At 46.6% G+C, this 21,000-nt stretch overlaps 1 protein-coding gene across 1 annotated transcript in view; it reads left to right on the top strand.

Moving 5' to 3' along the window:
* The window catches only part of LOC132386383 (death-associated protein kinase 2-like), a gene marked incomplete at both ends in the record, with an annotated part of 83,655 nt that extends 63,103 nt beyond the window's left edge, over positions 1 to 20,552 (top strand). Inside the window, one exon of the mRNA XM_059958633.1 lies at positions 20,467 to 20,552. Coding sequence (XP_059814616.1) covers positions 20,467 to 20,552 — 86 coding nt within the window. The remainder of the gene's footprint in view (positions 1 to 20,466) is intronic.
* Between the last annotated feature and the right edge of the window lie 448 nt (positions 20,553 to 21,000).

Raw genomic sequence — 21,000 nt, forward strand, 5'->3', positions numbered from 1 at the left:
TCTAAACCTTTCCTATCCGTGTACCTGTCCGTATCCCTCTAAACTTTCCTATCCGTGTCCCTGTCCGTATCCCTCTAAACCTTTCTTATCAATGTCCCTGACCATATCCCTCTAAACCTTTCCTATCCGTGTACCTGTCCGTATCCCGCTAAACCTTTCCTATCCATGCACCTCTCCATATCACTCTAAATCTTTCCTATACATGTACCTGTCCATATCCCTCTGAACCTTTCCTAACTATGTACCGGTCCGTATCCCTGTAAACATTTCCTATCAGTGCACCTGTCCATATCCTTCTAAACCATTTCTATACGAGTTCCTGCCGTATCCCTCTAAGCCTTTACTATCCATGTACCTGTCCATATCCCTCTAAACCTTTCCCATCCGTGTACCTGTCCATATCCCTCTAAACCTTTCCTATTCGTATCCCTGTCCGTATCCCTCTAAACCTTTCCTATCCGTGTCCCTGTTCATAGCCCTCTAAACCCTTCCTAACCGTATACCTGTCCTTTCCCTCTAAACCTTTCCTATCCGTGTACCTGTCCGTATCCCTCTAAACCTTTCCTATCCGTGTCCCTGTCAGTATCCCTCTTAAACTTTCTTATCAATGTCCCTGACCATATCCCTCTAAACCTTTCCTATCCGTGCACCTGTCCATATCCCTCTAAACCTTTCCTATCCATGCACCTCTCCATATCACTCTAAATCTTTCCTATACGTGTACCTGTCCGTATCCCTCTGAACCTTTCCTATCTATGTACCGGTCCGTATCCCTGTAAACATTTCCTATCAGTGCACCTGACCATATCCCTCTAAACCATTTCTATACGTGTACCTGTCCGTATTCCTCTAAACCTTTACTATCCATGTACCTGTCCATATCCCTCTAAAACTTTCCTGTCCGTGTACCTGTCCATATCCCTCTAAACCTTTCCTATTCGTATCCCTGTCCGTATCCCTCTAAAGCTTTCCTATCCGTGTCCCTGTTCATAGCCCTCTAAACCCTTCCTAACCGTATACCTGTCCATATCCCTCTAAACCTTTCCTATCCATGTACCTGTCCGTATCCCTCTAAACCTTTCCTATCCATGCACCTCTCCATATCACTCTAAATCTTTCCTATATGTGTACCTGTCCGTATCCCTCTGAACCTTTCCTATCTCTGTACCGGTCCGTATCCCTCTAAACATTTCCTACCAGTGCACCTGTCCATATCCCTCTAAACCATTTCTATACGTGTACCTGTCCGTATCCCTCTAAAACTTTCCTATCCGTGTGCCTGTCCATATCCCTCTGATACTTTCCTATCCGTGTACCTGACCATATCACTCTGATCCTTTCCTATCCATGTACCTGTCCGTATCCCTCTAAACCTTTCCTGACCGTGTACCAGTCCCTATCACTCTGATCCTTTCCTATCCTTGTACCTGTCCGTATCCCTCTAAACCTTTCCTAACTGTGTACCTGTCCATATCCCTCTAAACCTTCCCGATACGTGTACCTTTCCATATCCCTCTAAACCTTCCCTATCCGTGTACCTGTCATTATCCCTCTGAACCTTTCCTATCCGTGTACCTGTCCATATCCCTCTAAACCTTTCCTATTCGTATCCCTGTCCGTATCCCTCTAAGCCTTTCCTATCCGTGTACCTGTCCGTATCCCTCTAAACCTTTCCTATCAGTGTCCCTGACCATATCCCTCTAAACCTTTCCTATCCGTGTACCTGACCGTATCCCTCTAAACCTTTCCTATCCGTGCACCTCTCCATATCACTCTACATCTTTTCTATTCGTGTACCTGTCCGGATCCCTCTAAACCTTTCCTATCCGTGTACCTGTCCATATCCCTCTTTTACTTTCCTATACATGTACCTGTCCGTATCCCTCTAAACCTTTCCTATCCGTGTCCCTGTTCGTATCCCTCTAAATCCTTCCTATCCGTATACCTGTCCATATCGCTCTAAACCTTTCCTATCCGTGTACCTGTCGGTATCCCTCTAAACCTTTCCTATCCGTGTACCTGTCCGTATCCCTCTAAACCTTTCCTATCCATGCACCTCTCCATATCACTCTAAATCTTTCCTATACGTGTACCTGTCCGTATCCCTCTGAACCTTTCCTATCTATGTACCGGTCCGTATCCCTGTAAACATTTCCTATCAGTGCACCTGTCCATATCCCTCTAAAACCATTTCTATACGTGTACCTGTCCGTATTCCTCTAAACCTTTACCATCCATGTACCTGTCCATATCCCTCCAAACCTTTCCTATCCGTGTACCTGTCCATATCCCTCTTTTACTTTCTTATACATGTACCTGTCCGTATCCCTCTAAACATTTCCTATCCGTGTCCCTGTTCGTATCCCTCTAAATCCTTCCTATCCGTATACCTGTCCATATCGCTCTAAACCTTTCCTATCCGTGTACCTGTCCGTATCCCTCTAAACTTTCCTATCCGTGTCCCTGTCAGTATCCCTCTAAACCTTTCTTATCAATGTCCCTGACCATATCCCTCTAAACCTTTCCTATCCGTGTACCTGTCCGTATCCCTCTAAACCTTTCCTATCCATGCACCTCTCCATATCACTCTAAATCTTTCCTATACGTGTACCTGTCCGTATCCCTCTGAACCTTTCCTATCTATGTACCGGTCCGTATCCCTGTAAACATTTCCTATCAGTGCACCTGTCCATATCCTTCTAAACCATTTCTATACGTGTACCTGCCGTATCCCTCTAAACCTTTCCTATCCGTGTACCTGTCCATATCCCTCTAACCTTTCATATCCATTTCCCTGTCCGTATCCCTCTAAGCCTTTCCTATCCGTGTCCCTGTCCATATCCCTCTAAACCTTTCCTATCAGTGTCCCTGACCATATCACTCTAAACCTTTCCTATCCGTGTACCTGACCCTATCCCTCTAAACCTTTCCTATCCGTGCACCTCTCCATATCACTCTAAATCTTTCCTATACGTGTACCTGTCCGTATCCCTCTAACCTTTCCTATCCGTGTCCCTGTCAGTATCCATCTAAACCTTTCCTATCAGTGTCCCTGTCCATATCCCTCTAAACCTTTCCTATCCATGCACCTCTCCATATCACTCTAAATCTTTCCTATACGTGTACCTGTCCGTATCCCTCTGAACCTTTCCTATCTATGTACCGGTCCGTATCCCTGTAAACATTTCCTATCAGTGCACCTGACCATATCCCTCTAAACCATTTCTATACGTGTACCTGTCCGTATTCCTCTAAACCTTTACTATCCATGTACCTGTCCATATCCCTCTAAAACTTTCCTGTCCGTGTACCTGTCCATATCCCTCTAAACCTTTCCTATTCGTATCCCTGTCCGTATCCCTCTAAACCTTTCCTATCCGTGTCCCTGTTCATAGCCCTCTAAACCCTTCCTAACCGTATACCTGTCCATATCCCTCTAAACCTTTCCTATCCATGTACCTGTCCGTATCCCTCTAAACCTTTCCTATCCATGCACCTCTCCATATCACTCTAAATCTTTCCTATATGTGTACCTGTCCGTATCCCTCTGAACCTTTCCTATCTCTGTACCGGTCCGTATCCCTCTAAACATTTCCTACCAGTGCACCTGTCCATATCCCTCTAAACCATTTCTATACGTGTACCTGTCCGTATCCCTCTAAAACTTTCCTATCCGTGTGCCTGTCCATATCCCTCTGATACTTTCCTATCCGTGTACCTGACCATATCACTCTGATCCTTTCCTATCCATGTACCTGTCCGTATCCCTCTAAACCTTTCCTGACCGTGTACCAGTCCCTATCACTCTGATCCTTTCCTATCCTTGTACCTGTCCGTATCCCTCTAAACCTTTCCTAACTGTGTACCTGTCCATATCCCTCTAAACCTTCACGATACGTGTACCTTTCCATATCCCTCTAAACCTTCCCTATCCGTGTACCTGTCATTATCCCTCTGAACCTTTCCTATCCGTGTACCTGTCATTATCCCTCTGAACCTTTCCTATCCGTGTACCTGTCCATATCCCTCTAAACCTTTCCTATTCGTATCCCTGTCCGTATCCCTCTAAGCCTTTCCTATCCGTGTACCTGTCCGTATCCCTCTAAACCTTTCCTATCAGTGTCCCTGACCATATCCCTCTAAACCTTTCCTATCCGTGTACCTGACCGTATCCCTCTAAACCTTTCCTATCCGTGCACCTCTCCATATCACTCTACATCTTTTCTATTCGTGTACCTGTCCGGATCCCTCTAAACCTTTCCTATCCGTGTACCTGTCCATATCCCTCTTTTACTTTCCTATACATGTACCTGTCCGTATCCCTCTAAACCTTTCCTATCCGTGTCCCTGTTCGTATCCCTCTAAATCCTTCCTATCCGTATACCTGTCCATATCGCTCTAAACCTTTCCTATCCGTGTACCTGTCGGTATCCCTCTAAACCTTTCCTATCCGTGTACCTGTCCGTATCCCTCTAAACCTTTCCTATCCATGCACCTCTCCATATCACTCTAAATCTTTCCTATACGTGTACCTGTCCGTATCCCTCTGAACCTTTCCTATCTATGTACCGGTCCGTATCCCTGTAAACATTTCCTATCAGTGCACCTGTCCATATCCCTCTAAAACCATTTCTATACGTGTACCTGTCCGTATTCCTCTAAACCTTTACCATCCATGTACCTGTCCATATCCCTCCAAACCTTTCCTATCCGTGTACCTGTCCATATCCCTCTTTTACTTTCTTATACATGTACCTGTCCGTATCCCTCTAAACATTTCCTATCCGTGTCCCTGTTCGTATCCCTCTAAATCCTTCCTATCCGTATACCTGTCCATATCGCTCTAAACCTTTCCTATCCGTGTACCTGTCCGTATCCCTCTAAACTTTCCTATCCGTGTCCCTGTCAGTATCCCTCTAAACCTTTCTTATCAATGTCCCTGACCATATCCCTCTAAACCTTTCCTATCCGTGTACCTGTCCGTATCCCTCTAAACCTTTCCTATCCATGCACCTCTCCATATCACTCTAAATCTTTCCTATACGTGTACCTGTCCGTATCCCTCTGAACCTTTCCTATCTATGTACCGGTCCGTATCCCTGTAAACATTTCCTATCAGTGCACCTGTCCATATCCTTCTAAACCATTTCTATACGTGTACCTGCCGTATCCCTCTAAACCTTTCCTATCCGTGTACCTGTCCATATCCCTCTAACCTTTCATATCCATTTCCCTGTCCGTATCCCTCTAAGCCTTTCCTATCCGTGTCCCTGTCCATATCCCTCTAAACCTTTCCTATCAGTGTCCCTGACCATATCACTCTAAACCTTTCCTATCCGTGTACCTGACCCTATCCCTCTAAACCTTTCCTATCCGTGCACCTCTCCATATCACTAAATCTTTCCTATACGTGTACCTGTCCGTATCCCTCTAACCTTTCCTATCCGTGTCCCTGTCAGTATCCATCTAAACCTTTCCTATCAGTGTCCCTGTCCATATCCCTCTAAACCTTTCCTATCCGTGTACCTGTCCGTATCCCTCTAAACCTTTCCTATCCATGCACCTCTCCATATCACTCTAAATCTTTCCTATATGTGTACCTGTCTGTATCCCTCTGAACCTTTCCTATCTCTGTACCGGTCCGTATCCCTCTAAACATTTCCTACCAGTGCACCTGTCCATATCCCTCTAAACCATTTCTATACGTGTACCTGTCCGTATCCCTCTAAAACTTTCCTATCCGTGTGCCTGTCCATATCCCTCTGATACTTTCCTATCCGTGTACCTGACCATATCACTCTGATCCTTTCCTATCCATGTACCTGTCCGTATCCCTCTAAACCTTTCCTGACCGTGTACCAGTCCCTATCACTCTGATCCTTTCCTATCCTTGTACCTGTCCGTATCCCTCTAAACCTTTCCTAACTGTGTACCTGTCCATATCCCTCTAAACCTTCCCGATACGTGTACCTTTCCATATCCCTCTAAACCTTCCCTATCCGTGTACCTGTCATTAACCCTCTGAACCTTTCCTATCCGTGTACCTGTCCATATCCCTCTAAACCTTTCCTATTCGTATCCCTGTCCGTATCCCTCTAAGCCTTTCCTATCCGTGTACCTGTCCGTATCCCTCAAAACCTTTCCTATCAGTGTCCCTGACCATATCCCTCTAAACCTTTCCTATCCGTGTACCTGACCGTATCCCTCTAAACCTTTCCTATCCGTGCACCTCTCCATATCACTCTAAATCTTTCCTATACGTGTACCTGTCCGTATCCCTCTGAACCTTTCCTATCTATGTACCGGTCCGTATCCCTGTAAACATTTCCTATCAGTGCACCTGTCCATATCCCTCTAAAACCATTTCTATACGTGTACCTGTCCGTATTCCTCTAAACCTTTACCATCCATGTACCTGTCCATATCCCTCCAAACCTTTCCTATCCGTGTACCTGTCCATATCCCTCTTTTACTTTCTTATACATGTACCTGTCCGTATCCCTCTAAACCTTTCCTATCCGTGTCCCTGTTCGTATCCCTCTAAATCCTTCCTATCCGTGTACCAGTCCCTATCACTCTGATCCTTTCCTATCCTTGGACCTGTCCGTATCCCTCTAAACCTTTCCTAACTGTGTACCTGTCCATATCCCTCTAAACCTTCCCGATACGTGTACCTTTCCATATCCCTCTAAACCTTCCCTATCCGTGTACCGGTCATTATCCCTCTGAACCTTTCCTATCCGTGTACCTGTCCATATCCCTCTAAACCTTTCCTATTCGTATCCCTGTCCGTATCCCTCTAAGCCTTTCCTATCCGTGTACCTGTCCGTATCCCTCTAACCTTTCATATCCATTTCCCTGTCCGTATCACTCTAAGACTTTCCTATCCGTGTCCCTGTCCATATCCCTCTAAACCTTTCCTATCAGTGTCCCTGACCATATCACTCTAAACCTTTCCTATCCGTGTACCTGACCCAATCCCTCTAAACCTTTCCTATCCGTGCACCTCTCCATATCACTCTAAATCTTTCCTATACGTGTACCTGTCTGTATCCCTCTGAACCTTTCCTATCTCTGTACCGGTCCGTATCCCTCTAAACATGTCCTATCAGTGCACCTGTCCATATCCCTCTAAACCATTTCTATACGTGTACCTGTCCGTATTCCTCTAAACCTTTACCATCCATGTACCTGTCCATATCCCTCCAAACCTTTCCTATCCGTGTACCTGTCTGTATCCCTCTGATACTTTCCTACACATGTACCTGTCCGTATCCCTCTGAACCTTTCCTAACCGTGTACCTGTCCATATCCCTCTAAACCTTCCCTATACGTGTACCTGTCCATATCCCTGCAAACCTTTCCTATCCGTGCACCTGACCATATTACTCTGATCCTTTCCTATCCATGTACCTGTCCATATCCCTCTAAACCTTTCCTATTCGTATCCCTGTCCGTATCCCTCTAAACCTTTCCTGTCCGTGTCCCTGTTCATATCCCTCTAAATCCTTCCTATCCGTATACCCGTCCCTATCGCTCTAAACCTTTCCTATACGTGTACCTGTCAGTATCCCTCTAAACCTTTCCTATCAGTGTCCCTGACGATATCCCTCTAAACCTTTCCTATCCGTGTACGTGTCCGTATCCATCTAACCTTTCCTATCCGTGCACCTCTCCATATCCCTCTAAATCTTTCCTATCCGTGCACCTCTCCATATCACTCTAAATCTTTCCTATACGTGTACCTGTCCGTATCCCTCTGAACCATTCCTATCTATGTACCGGATCGTATCCCTCTAAACATTTCCTATCAGTGCACCTGTCCATTTCACTCTAAACCTTATTTCTATACGTGTACCTGTCCGTATCCCTCTAAACCTTTACTATCCATGTACCTGTCCATATCCCTCCAAACCTTTCCTATCCGTGTACCTGACCATATCACTCTGATCCTTTCCTATCCATGCACCCGTCCGTATCCCTCTAAACATTTCCTAACCGTGTACCTGTCCATATCACTCTGATCCTTTCCTATCCGTGCACCTCTCCATATTCCTCTAAACTATTCCTATCCGTGCACCTCTCCATATCACTCTAAATCTTTCCTATCCGTGTACCTGTCCGTATCCCTCTGAACCTTTCCTATCTATGTACCGGTCCGTATCCCTCTAAACATTTCCTATCAGTGTACCTGTCCGTATCCCTCTAAACCTTTCCTATCCGTGTACCTGTCCGTATTCCTCTAAACTTTTCGTGTCCGTGTACCTGTCCGTATCCCTCTAAACCTTTCCTATCCGTGTACCTGTCCGTATCCCTCTAAACCGTTTCGATCCGTGTACCTGTCCATATCCCTCTAAACTGTTTCTATACGTGTACCTGTCCGTATCCCTCTAAACCTTTCCTATCTGTGTACCTGTCCGTATCCCTCTGAAGCTTTCCTATCCGTGTACCTGTCCGTATCCCTCTAAACCTTTCCTAACCGTCTACCTGTCCATATCCCTCTAAACTTTCCCTATACGTGTACCTGTCCATATCCCTCTAAACCTTCCCTATCCGTGTACCTGTCATTATCCCACTGAACCTTTCCTATCTATGTACCTGTCCGTATCCCTCTAAACCTTTCCTATCCGTGAACCTGTCCGTATCCCTCTAAACCTTTCCTATCCGTGTACCTGTCCATATCCCTCTAAAACTTTGCTATCAGTGTACCTGTCCGTATCCCTCTAAACGTTTTCTAACCATGTACCTGTCCATATCCCTCTGATCCTTTCCTATCTGAGTACCTGTCCGTATCCCTCTAAACCTTCCTATCCGTGTACCTGTCCGAATCCCTCTCAACTTTTCCTATCCGTGTACCTGTCCGTATGTCTCTAATCCTTTCCTAACCATGTACCTGTCCGTATCCCGCTAAACTGTTCCTATCCGTGTACCTGTCCATATCCCTCTGAACCATCCCTATCTGTGTACCTGTCCATATCCCACAGATCTTTCCCTACCCATGTACCTGTCCGTATCCCTCTAAATCTTTCCTATAAGTGTACCTGTCCGTATCCCTCTGTACCTTTCCTATCCGTGTACCTGTCCGTATCGCTCTAAACCTTTCCTATCCGTGTCCCTGTCCGAATCCCTCTAAACCTTTCCTATACACGGACCTGTCCATTACCCTCTAAACCTTTCCTATCCGTGTACCTGACCATATCACTGATCCTTTCCTATCCATGTACCTGTCCGTATCCCTCTAAACATTTCCTAACCGTGTACCTGTCCATATCACTCTGATCCTTTCCTATCCGTGCACCTCTCCATATTCCTCTAAACTATTCCTATCCGTGCACCTCTCCATATCACTCTAAATCTTTCCTATCCGTGTACCTGTCCGTATCCCTCTGAACCTTTCCTATCTATGTACCGGTCCGTATCCCTCTAAACATTTCCTATCAGTGTACCTGTCCGTATCCCTCTAAACCTTTCGTATCCGTGTACCTGTCCATATCCCGCTGAACCTTTCCCTTTCCTGTACCTGTCCATATCCCTCTCATCCTTTCCTATCCGTTTACCTGTTCATATCCCTCTAAACCTTTCCTATCCGTGTACCTGTCCGTATCCCTCTAAACCTTTCCTATCCGTGTACCTGTCCATATCCCTGTAAACCTTTCCTATCCCTGTACCTGTCCTTATCCCTCTAAACCTTTCCTATCCATGTACCTGTCCTTATCCCTCTAAACCTTTCCTATCAGTGTTGCTGTCCATATCCCTCTAATCCATTACTATCCATGTCCCTGTTCATATCCCTCTAAACCTTTCCTATCAGTGTCCCTGTCCATATCCTTCTAAACCTTTCCCATCCGTGTACCTGTCCGTAGCCCTCTATACCTTCCCTATCCGTGTACCTGTCCGTATTCCTCTAAACCTTTCCTATCCGTCTCTCTGTCCATATCCCTCTAAACCTTTCCCATCCGTGTACCTGTCTGTAGCCCTCTATACCTTCCCTATCCATCTACCTGTCCATATTCCTCTAAACTTTTCCTATCCGTGTACCTGTCCGTATCCCTCTAAACCTTTCCTATCTGTATACCTGTCCGTATCCCTCTGAACCTTTCCTATCCGTGTACCTATCCGTATCCCTCTGAAACTTTCCTATCCGTGTACCTGTCCATATCCCTCCAGACCTTTCCTATCCGTCTACCTGTCCATATCCCTCTGATCCTTCCCTACCCATGTACCTGTCCGTATAACTCTCAACTTTTCCTATCCGTGTACCTGTCCGTATCCCTCTAAACCTTTCCTATCCGTGTACCTGTCCGTATGTCTCTAATCCTTTCCTAACCATGTACCTGTCCGTATCCCGCTAAACTGTTCCTATCCGTGTACCTGTCCATATCCCTCTGAACCATCCCTATCTGTGTACCTGTCCATATCCCACAGATCTTTCCCTACCCATGTACCTGTCCGTATCCCTCTAAATCTTTCCTATAAGTGTACCTGTCCGTATCCCTCTGTACCTTTCCTATCCGTGTACCTGTCCGTATCGCTCTAAACCTTTCCTATCCGTGTCCCTGTCCGAATCCCTCTAAACCTTTCCTATACACGGACCTGTCCATTACCCTCTAAACCTTTCCTATCCGTGTACCTGACCATATCACTGATCCTTTCCTATCCATGTACCTGTCCGTATCCCTCTAAACATTTACTAACCGTGTACCTGTCCATATCACTCTGATCCTTTCCTATCCGTGCACCTCTCCATATTCCTCTAAACTATTCCTATCCGTGCACCTCTCCATATCACTCTAAATCTTTCCTATCCGTGTACCTGTCCGTATCCCTCTGAACCTTTCCTATCTATGTACCGGTCCGTATCCCTCTAAACATTTCCTATCAGTGTACCTGTCCGTATCCCTCTAAACCTTTCGTATCCGTGTACCTTTCCATATCCCGCTGAACCTTTCCTATCCGTGTACCTGTCCATATTCCTCTAAACCTTTCCTATCCGTGTAACTGTCCATATCCCTCGAAACCTTTCCTATCCGTATACCTGTCCATATCCCTCTGATCCGTTCCTATCCGTGTACCTGTCCATATCCCTCTAAAACTTTCCTATCCGTATACCTGTCCTTATCCCTCTAAACCTTTCCTATCCATGTACCTGTCGTTATCCCACTAAACCTTTCCTATCCGTGTTGCTGTCCATATCCCTCTAATCCTTTACTATCCTTTTCCCTGTCCATATCCCTCTAAACCTTTCCTATCAGTGTCCCTGTCCATATCCTTCTAAACCTTTCCCATCCGTGTACCTGTCCGTAGCCCTCTATACATTCCCTATGCGTGTACCTGTCCGTATTCCTCTAAAGTTTTCCTATCCGTGTACCTGTCCGTATCCCTCTAAACCTTTCCTATCAGTGTCCCTGTCCATATCCCTCTAAACCTTTCCTATCCGTGTACCTGTCCGTCTCCCTCTAAACCTTTCCTATCCGTGTACCTGTCCGTATCCCTCTAAACCTTTCCCTTTCCTGTACCTGTCCATATCCCTCTCATCCTTTCCTATCCGTTTACCTGTTCATATCCCTCTAAACCTTTCCTATCCGTGTACCTGTCCGTATCCCTCTAAACCTTTCCTATCCGTGTACCTGTCCATATCCCTGTAAACCTTTCCTATCCCTGTACCTGTCCTTATCCCTCTAAACCTTTCCTATCCATGTACCTGTCCTTATCCCTCTAAACCTTTCCTATCAGTGTTGCTGTCCATATCCCTCTAATCCATTACTATCCATGTCCCTGTTCATATCCCTCTAAACCTTTCCTATCAGTGTCCCTGTCCATATCCTTCTAAACCTTTCCCATCCGTGTACCTGTCCGTAGCCCTCTATACCTTCCCTATCCGTGTACCTGTCCGTATTCCTCTAAACCTTTCCTATCCGTCTCTCTGTCCATATCCCTCTAAACCTTTCCCATCCGTGTACCTGTCTGTAGCCCTCTATACCTTCCCTATCCATCTACCTGTCCATATTCCTCTAAACTTTTCCTATCCGTGTACCTGTCCGTATCCCTCTAAACCTTTCCTATCTGTATACCTGTCCGTATCCCTCTGAACCTTTCCTATCCGTGTACCTATCCGTATCCCTCTGAAACTTTCCTATCCGTGTACCTGTCCATATCCCTCCAGACCTTTCCTATCCGTCTACCTGTCCATATCCCTCTGATCCTTCCCTACCCATGTACCTGTCCGTATAACTCTAAACCTTTCCTATCTGTGTACCTGTCCGTATCCTTCTGAACCTTTCCTATCCGTGTACCTGTCCGTATCCCTCTAAACCTTTCTGATCCGTGGACCAGTCCATATCCCTCTAAACCTTTTCTATCCGTGTACCTGTCAATATCCCTCTAAACCTTTCCTATCCATGTACGTCTGTATCCATCTAAACCTTTCCTCTCCGTGTACCTGTCCGTTTCCCTCTAAACCTTTCCTATCTGTGTACCTGTCCTTATCCCTCTAAACCTTTCCTATCCGTGTACCTATCCAGATCCCGCTAAACCATTCTTATCCGTGTACCTGTCCGTATTCCTCTAAACCTTTCCTATCCGTGTACCTGTCCATATCCCTCTAAACCTTTCCTCTCCGTGTACCTGTCCGTATCCCTCTAAACCTTTCCTATCTGTGTACCTGTCCGTATCCCTCTAAACCTTTCCTATCCATGTACCTGTCCGTATCCCTCTAAACCTTTCCTATCCGTGTACCTGTCCGTATCCCTCTAAACCTTTCCTATCCATGTACCTGTCCATTACCCTCTAAACCTTTCCTATCCGTGTACCTGTCCATATCCCTCTGATCCTTCCCTACCCATATACCTCTCCGTACCCCACTAAACCTTTCCTACCTGTGTACCTGTCCGCATTCCTCTAAACCTTTCCTATCCATGTACCTGTCCGCATTCCTCTAAACCTTTCCTATCCATGTACCTGTCCATATCCCTCTAAACCTTTCCTCTCCGTGTACCTGTCCGTATCCCTCTAAACCTTTCCTATCCGTGTACCTGTCCGTATCCCTCTAAAACTTTGCTATCCGTGTACCTGTCCGTATCCCTCTAATCCTTTCCTATTCATGTACCTGTCCATATCTCTCTAAACTGTTCCTATCCGTATACCTGTCCATATCCCACTAAACCTTTCCAATCTGTGTACCTGTCCGTATTCCTCTAAACCTTTCCTATCCATGTACCTGTCCGTATCCATCTAAACCTTTCCTATACGCGGACCTGTCCATTACCCTCTAAACCTTTCCTATCCGTGTACCTGTCCGTATCCCTCTAAACCTTTCCTCTCCGTGTACCTGTCCGTATCCCTCTAAACCTTTCCTATCCGTGTACCTGTCTGTATCCCTCTAAACCTTTCCTATCCGTGTACCTGTCCCTATCCCGCTAAACCTTTCCTATCCGTGTACCTGTCCATATCCCTCCAAACCTTTCCTATCCGTGTCCCTGTCAGTATCCCTCCAAACCTTTCTTATCAGTGTCCCTGTCCATATCCCTCTAAACCTTCCCTAACCATGTACCTGTCCATATCCCTCCAAACCTTTCTTATCAGTGTCCCTGTCCATATCCCTCTAAACCATTCCTATCAGTGTCCCTGTCCATATCCCTCTAAACCTTTCCCATCCGTGTACCTGTCCGTATCCCTCTATACCTTTCCTATCCGTTTACCTGTCCATATTCCTCTAAACTTTTCCTGTCCATGTACCTGTCTGTATCCCTCTAAACCTTTCCTATCTGTGTACCTGTCCGTATCCCTCTGAACCTTTCCTATCCGTGTACCTGTCCGTATCCCTCTAAACCTTCCCTAACCATGTACCTGTCCACATCCCTCTAAACTGTTCCTATCCGTATACCTGTCCATATCCCGCTGAACCTTTCCTATCCGTGTACCTGTCCATATTCCTCTAAACCTTTCCTATCCATGTACCTGTCCATATCCCTCGAAACCTTTCCTATCCGTATACCTGTCCATATCCCTCTGATCCGTTCCTATCCGTGTACCTGTCCATATCCCTCTAAACCTTTCCCTTTCCTGTACCTGTCCATATCCCTCTAATCCTTTCCTATCCGTGAACCTGTTCATATCCCTCTAAACCTTTCTTATCCGTGTACCTGTCCGTATCCCTCTAAACCTTTCCTATCCGTGTACCTGTCCGTATCCCTCTAAACCTTTCCCTTTCCTGTACCTGTCCATATCCCTCTAATCCTTTCCTATCCGTGTACCTGTTCATATCCCTCTAAACCTTCCCTATCAGTGTTGCTGTCCATATCCCTCTAATCCATTACTATCCGTGTCCCTGTCCATATCCCTCTAAACCTTTCCTATCAGTGTCCCTGTCCATATCCTTCTAAACCTTTCCCATCCGTGTACCTGTCCGTAGCCCTCTATACCTTCCCTATCCGTGTACCTGTCCGTATTCCTCTAAACCTTTCCTATCAGTGTCCCTGTCCATATCCCTCTAAACCTTTCCCATCCGTGTACCTGTCTGTAGCCCTCTATACCTTCCCTATCCATGTACCTGTCCAATTTCCTCTAAACTTTTCCTATCCGTGTACCTGTCCGTATCCCTCTAAACCTTTCCTATCTGTATACCTGTCCGTATCACTCTGAACCTTTCCTATCCGTGTACCTGTCCGTATCCCTCTGAAACTTTCCTATCCGTGTACCTGTCCATATCCTCCAGACCTTTCCTATCCGTGTACCTGTCCATATCCCTCTGATCCTTCCCTACCCATGTACCTGTCCGTATAACTCTAAACCTTTCCTATCTGTATACCTGTCCGTATCCCTCTGAACCTTTCCTATCCGTGTACCTGTCCGTATCCTCTGAACCTTTCTTATCCGTGGACCAGTCCATATCCCTCTAAACCTTTTCTATCCGTGTACCTGTCAATATCCCTCTAAATCTTTCCTATCCATATACGTCTGTATCCATCTAAACCTTTCCTCTCCGTGGACCTGTCCGTTTCCCTCTAAACCTTTCCTATCTGTGTACCTGTCCGTATCCCTCTAAACCTTTCCTATCCGTGTACCTGTCCATATCCCGCTAAACCATTCTTATCCGTGTACCTGTCCGTATTCCTCTAAACCTTTCCTATCCGTGTACCTGTCCGTATCCCTCTAAACCTTTCCTATACGCGGACCTGTCCATTACCCTCTAAACCTTTCCTATCCGTGTACCTGTCCATATCCCTCTAAACCTTTCCTCTCCGTGTACCTGTCCGTATCCCTCTAAACCTTTCCTATCTGTGTACCTGTCCGTATCCCTCTAAACCTTTCCTATCCATGTACCTGTCCCTATCCCTCTAAACCTTTCCTATCCGTGTACCTGTCCATATCCCTCTCAACCTTTCCTATCCGTGTCCCTGTCCCTATCCCTCTAAACCTTTCCTATCCGTGTACCTGTCCACATCCCTCCAAACCTTTCCTATCCTTTTACCTCTCCGTATCCCTCCAAACTTTTCCAATCTGTGTACCTGTCCGTATCCCTCTAAACCTTTCCTATCCGTGTACCTGTCTGTATCCTCTAAACCTTTCTATCTGTGTACCTGTCCATATCCCTCGGAACCTTTCCTATCCGTGTACCTGTCCGTATCCCTCTAAACATTTCCTATCCATGTACCTGTCCATATCACTCTGATCCTTTCCTATCTGTGTACCTGTCCGTATCCCTCTAAACCTTCCTATCCTTGTACCTGTCCGTATCCCTCCAAACTTTTCCTATCTGTGTACCTGTCCGTATCCCTCTGAACCTTTCCTATCCGTGTACCTGTCCGTATCCCTCTAAACCTTTCCTATCCGTATACCTGTCCATATCCCTCTAAACCTTTCCTATCTGTGTACCTGTTCATATCCCTCTAAACCTTTCCTGTCTGTGTACCTGTCCATATCCCTCTGAACTTTTCCTATCCGTGTACCTGTCCATATCCCTCTAACCTTTCCTGTCTGTGTACCTGTCCATATCCCTCTAAACCGTTCCTGTCTGTGTACCTGTCCATATCCCTCTGAACTTTTCCTATCCGTGTACCTGTCCATATCCCTCTAAACCTTTCCTATCCGTATACCTGCCCATATCCCTCTGATCCTTTCCTATCCGTGAACCTGTCCATATCCCTCTAAACCTTTCCTGTCTGTGTACCTGTCCATATCCCTCTAAACCGTTCCTGTCTGTGTACCTGTCCATATCCCTCTGAACTTTTCCTATCCGTGTACCTGTCCATATCCTCTAAACCTTTCCTATCCGTATACCTGTCCATATCCCTCTGATCCTTTCCTATCCGTGAACCTGTCCATATCCCTCGTAAAACTTTCCTATCCGTGTACCTGTCCATATCCCTCTGAACCTTTCCTATCGTGTTGCTGTCCATATCCCTCTTAACCTTTCTATCAGTGTCCCTGTCCATATCCCTCTAAACCTTTCTATCAGAGTCCCTGTCCATATCCCTCTAAACCTTTCCTATCTGTGTACCTGTCCATATTCCTCTAAACGTTTCCTATCCGTGTACCTGTCCGTATCCCTGTAAACCTTTCCTAACCATGTACCTGTCCATATCCCTCTAAACCTTTCCTTTCCGTGTACCTGTCCATATCCCTCCAGACCTTTCCTATCCGTGTACCTGTCCATATCGCTCTGATCCTTCCCTACCATGTACCTGTCCGTATCCCTCTAAACCTTTCCTATCTGTGTACCTGTCCGTATCCCTCTAAACCTTTCCTATCTGTGTACCTGTCCGTATCCCTCTAAACATTTCCTATCTTTGTACCTGTCCGTATCCCTCTGAACCTTTCCTATCCGTGTACCTGTCCGTATCCCTCTAAACCTTTCCTATCTGTGTACCTGTCTGTATCCTCTGAACCTTTCCTATCCGTGTACCTGTCCGTATCCCTCTAAACCTTTCCTATCTGTGTTCCTGTCCGTATCCCTCTGAACCTTTCCTATCCGTGTACCTGTCCATATCCCTGCAGACCTTTCCTATCCGTGTACCTGTCCATATCCCTCTGATCCTTTCCTACCCATGTACCTGTCCGTATCCCTCTAACCTTTCCTATCTGTGTACCTGCCGTATCCCTCTGAACCTTTCCTATCTGTGTACCTGTCCGTATCCCTCAAATCCTTTCCTATCCGTGTACCTGTCCGTATTCCTCTAAACCTTTCCTATCCGTGTACCTGTCCGTATCCCTCTAAACCTTTCCTATCCGTGTACCTGTCGGTATCCCTCTAAACCTTTCCTATCCGTGTACCTGTCCATATCCCTCTAAACCTTTCCTATCCGTGTACCTGTCGGTATCCCTCTGAACCTTTCCTATCCGTATACCTGTCCATATCCCTCTAAACCTTTCCTATCCGTGTACCTGTCCATATCCCTCTAAACCTTTCCTATCCATGTACCTGTCCCTATCCCTCTAAACCTTTCCTATCCGTGTACCTGTCCGTATCCCTCTAAACCTTTCCTATTCGTGTCCCTGTCAGTATCCCTCTAAACCTTTCCTATCCGTGTCCCTGTCCGTATCCCTCTAAACCTTTCCTATCAGTGTCCCTGTCCATTTCCCTCTAAACCTTTCCCATCCGTGTACCTGTCCGTATCCCTCTAAACCTTTCCTATCCGTGTACCTGTCTGTATCCCTCTAAACCTTTCCTATCTGTGTACCTGTCCGTATCCCTCTGAACCTTTCCTATCCGTGTACCTGTCCGTATCCCTCTAAACATTTCCTATCCATGTACCTGTCCATATCACTCTGATCCTTTCCTATCTGTGTACCTGTCCGTATCCCTCTAAACCTTCCTATCCTTGTACCTGTCCGTATCCCTCCAAACTTTTCCTATCTGTGTACCTGTCCATATCCCTCTGAACCTTTCCTATCCGTGTACCTGTCCGTATCCCTCTAAACCTTTCCTATCTGTGTACCTGTTCATATCCCTCTAAACCTTTCCTGTCTGTGTACCTGTCCATATCCCTCTAAACCTTTCCTGTCTGTGTACCTGTCCATATCCCTCTAAACCGTTCCTGTCTGTGTACCTGTCCATATCCCTCTGAACTTTTCCTATCCGAGTACCTGTCCATATCCCTCTAAACCTTTCCTATCCGTATACCTGCCCATATCCCTCTGATCCTTTCCTATCCGTGTACCTGTCCGTATCCCTCTGAACCTTTCCTATCCGTATACCTGTCCATATCCCTCTGATCCTTTCCTATCCGTGAACCTGTCCATATCCCTCTAAAACTTTCCTATCCGTGTACCTGTCCATATCCCTCTGAATCTTTCCTATCCGTGTTGCTGTCCATATCCCTCTTAACCTTTCCTATCAGTGTCCCTGTCCATATCCCTCTAAACCTTTCCTATCAGAGTCCCTGTCCATATCCCTCTAAACCTTTCCTATCTGTGTACCTGTCCATATTCCTCTAAACTTTTCCTATCCGTGTACCTGTCCGTATCCCTCTAAACCTTTCCTAACCATGTACCTGTCCGTATCCCTCTAAACCTTTCCTTTCCGTGTACCTGTCCATATCCCTCCAGACCTTTCCTATCCGTGTACCTGTCCATATCCCTCTGATCCTTCCCTACCCATGTACCTGTCCGTATCCCTCTAAACCTTTCCTATCCGTGTACCTGTCCGTATCCCTCTAAACCTTTCCTATCTTTGTACCTGTCCGTATCCCTCTGAACCTTTCCTATCCGTGTACCTGTCCGTATCCCTCGAAACCTTTCCTATCTGTGTACCTGTCTGTATCCCTCTGAACCTTTCCTATCCGTGTACCTGTCCGTATCCCTCTAAACCTTTCCTATCTGTGTTCCTGTCCGTATCCCTCTGAACCTTTCCTATCCGTGTACCTGTCCATATCCCTCCAGACCTTTCCTATCCGTGTACCTGTCCATATCCCTCTGATCCTTTCCTACCCATGTACCTGTCCGTATCCCTCTAAACCTTTCCTATCTGTGTACCTGCCCGTATCCCTCTGAACCTTTCCTATCTGTGTACCTGTCCGTATCCCTCAAATCCTTTCCTATCCGTGTACCTGTCCGTATTCCTCTAAACCTTTCCTATCCGTGTACCTGTCCGTATCCCTCTAAACCTTTCCTATCCGTGTATCTGTCCATATCCCTCTAAACCTTTCCTATCCATGTACCTGTCCCTATCCCTCTAAACCTTTCCTATCCGTGTACCTGTCCGTATCCCTCTAAACCTTTCCTATCCGTGTCCCTGTCAGTATCCCTCTAAACCTTTCCTATCCGTGTCCCTGTCCGTATCCCTCTAAACCTTTCCTATCAGTGTCCCTGTCCATTTCCCTCTAAACCTTTCCCATCCGTGTACCTGTCCGTATCCCTCTATACCTTTCCTATCCGTGTACCTGTCCATATTCCTCTAAACTTTTCCTATCCGTTTACTTGTCTGTATCCCTCTGAACCTTTTCTATCCGTGTATCTGTCTGTTTACCTCTAAACCTTAGAGAGATAATCGAGGGAGATTGGGAGAGCAAGAGTCCATCTTTCAGTGTGTGAGAGGTACAATCAGGAGTCTGATAACAGTGGGATAGAAGCTGTCCTTGAGCCTGGTGTACGTGCTTTCAGGCTTTTGTATCTTCTGACCTGTGGGAGGGGTGAGGAGAGAGATGGACCAGGGTGGGAAGGGTCGTTGATAATGCTGGCTCCCTTACCGAGGCAGTGCAGGAAGCCTGAGTCCGTGGAGGGGAGACTGGTGCCTGTGGTACAATCCCCAGGGCGATCCAGTTTGTGTGTCACCCAGACAGATTACCGCATGCCTCAGTACGTCAAAGGGGAACAGAATAAAGCGTTACAGTTACAGAGAGAGTGCAGGGCAGGCGACGTCTTGATGTCTGAACACTTGTTAAACAACGTTGTATCTGCCTCCATCGCCACCATTCCAGACATCAACCGCTCTTTGTTTAAAAATACCTTGCCCATACATCTTCGTTCTTTCCCCTCTCTGTTAAACATAAACCCTCTATTAGTCATTTCTCACTAGGAAAAAACTCAGTCCACTCTCCCTCTGCTTCTCATAACCTTATAAACTTCTGTCAGATCTCCCTCAGTCTCCAGAGAGAACAACCCCAGTTGGTCCAACCTCTCCTCACAGCTCGTGCCCTCTAAACCAGGCAGCATCCTCGTAAACCTCCTCTGCACCCTCCCCAAAATGCACCCCCACCCCATCATGGGATGACATGCAATACTGCGGATGTGGTCAGACCGAGTTTGATCTGACAACTGATGTCTCACTCTGTTCCCTCCCCTCCGCACTCTCTCTCTTTCAGCCATGATCTTAGATAGGCATTGCAGGTTCAAAGGGCCGAATGGTCTACTTCTGCACCTATTGTCTATTGTCTTTGGCCCCCTCCTTCCTGTCCCAAGGCGAGGAAGTGGGGGTGGTTTATATTGGAGAACGCGGTGACTGACAGACAGATATCTTCCTTTTCACAGGGCACGTCTCACTGCCGAACTCTGCGTCCGTCACCCCTGGATCAAGGTCAGTCTGCAACCGGTGCCCTTGCACGCCCCCCCACCGCGTCAGCACACACCGTCAGGGGTCAGTCTGAGAGCCCCAGAAATCACATGCTGAGCAGGCCAGGGGTCATGGGTTACAAACTAATCACCCCAGGGGTCAGAGGTTACATTCTGAGCACCCCAGCATCAGGGGTCATTAGGGGTCCAGGGGTCACTGACTGGATCCCAAAAGGGTCAGGCATCATGGACTTGCCCCCCAGGAGGTCAATTCAAAGTTCAAAGTAAACCTATTATGAAAGTCCTTATATTTCACCTTATATAGATTTGACTTCTGGCAGACATTGGCAGTAAAACAAAGAGAGCATTGTGGGGTGAAGGGTAACGGGATCTGCAGTCTCTTGTGTTTCTGATTCCAGTGGAGGGTAGTTGGGAGCCTGAGGAAGCTCCCTCCCTCTCCCAGGATTGGGGGGATCCTGGGGCCTGAGATCTGGGATCCTGGTCTCAATGTCC

Source organism: Hypanus sabinus, unplaced genomic scaffold (assembly GCF_030144855.1).
Source record: "Hypanus sabinus isolate sHypSab1 unplaced genomic scaffold, sHypSab1.hap1 scaffold_1136, whole genome shotgun sequence".
NCBI lineage: Eukaryota > Metazoa > Chordata > Chondrichthyes > Myliobatiformes > Dasyatidae > Hypanus > Hypanus sabinus.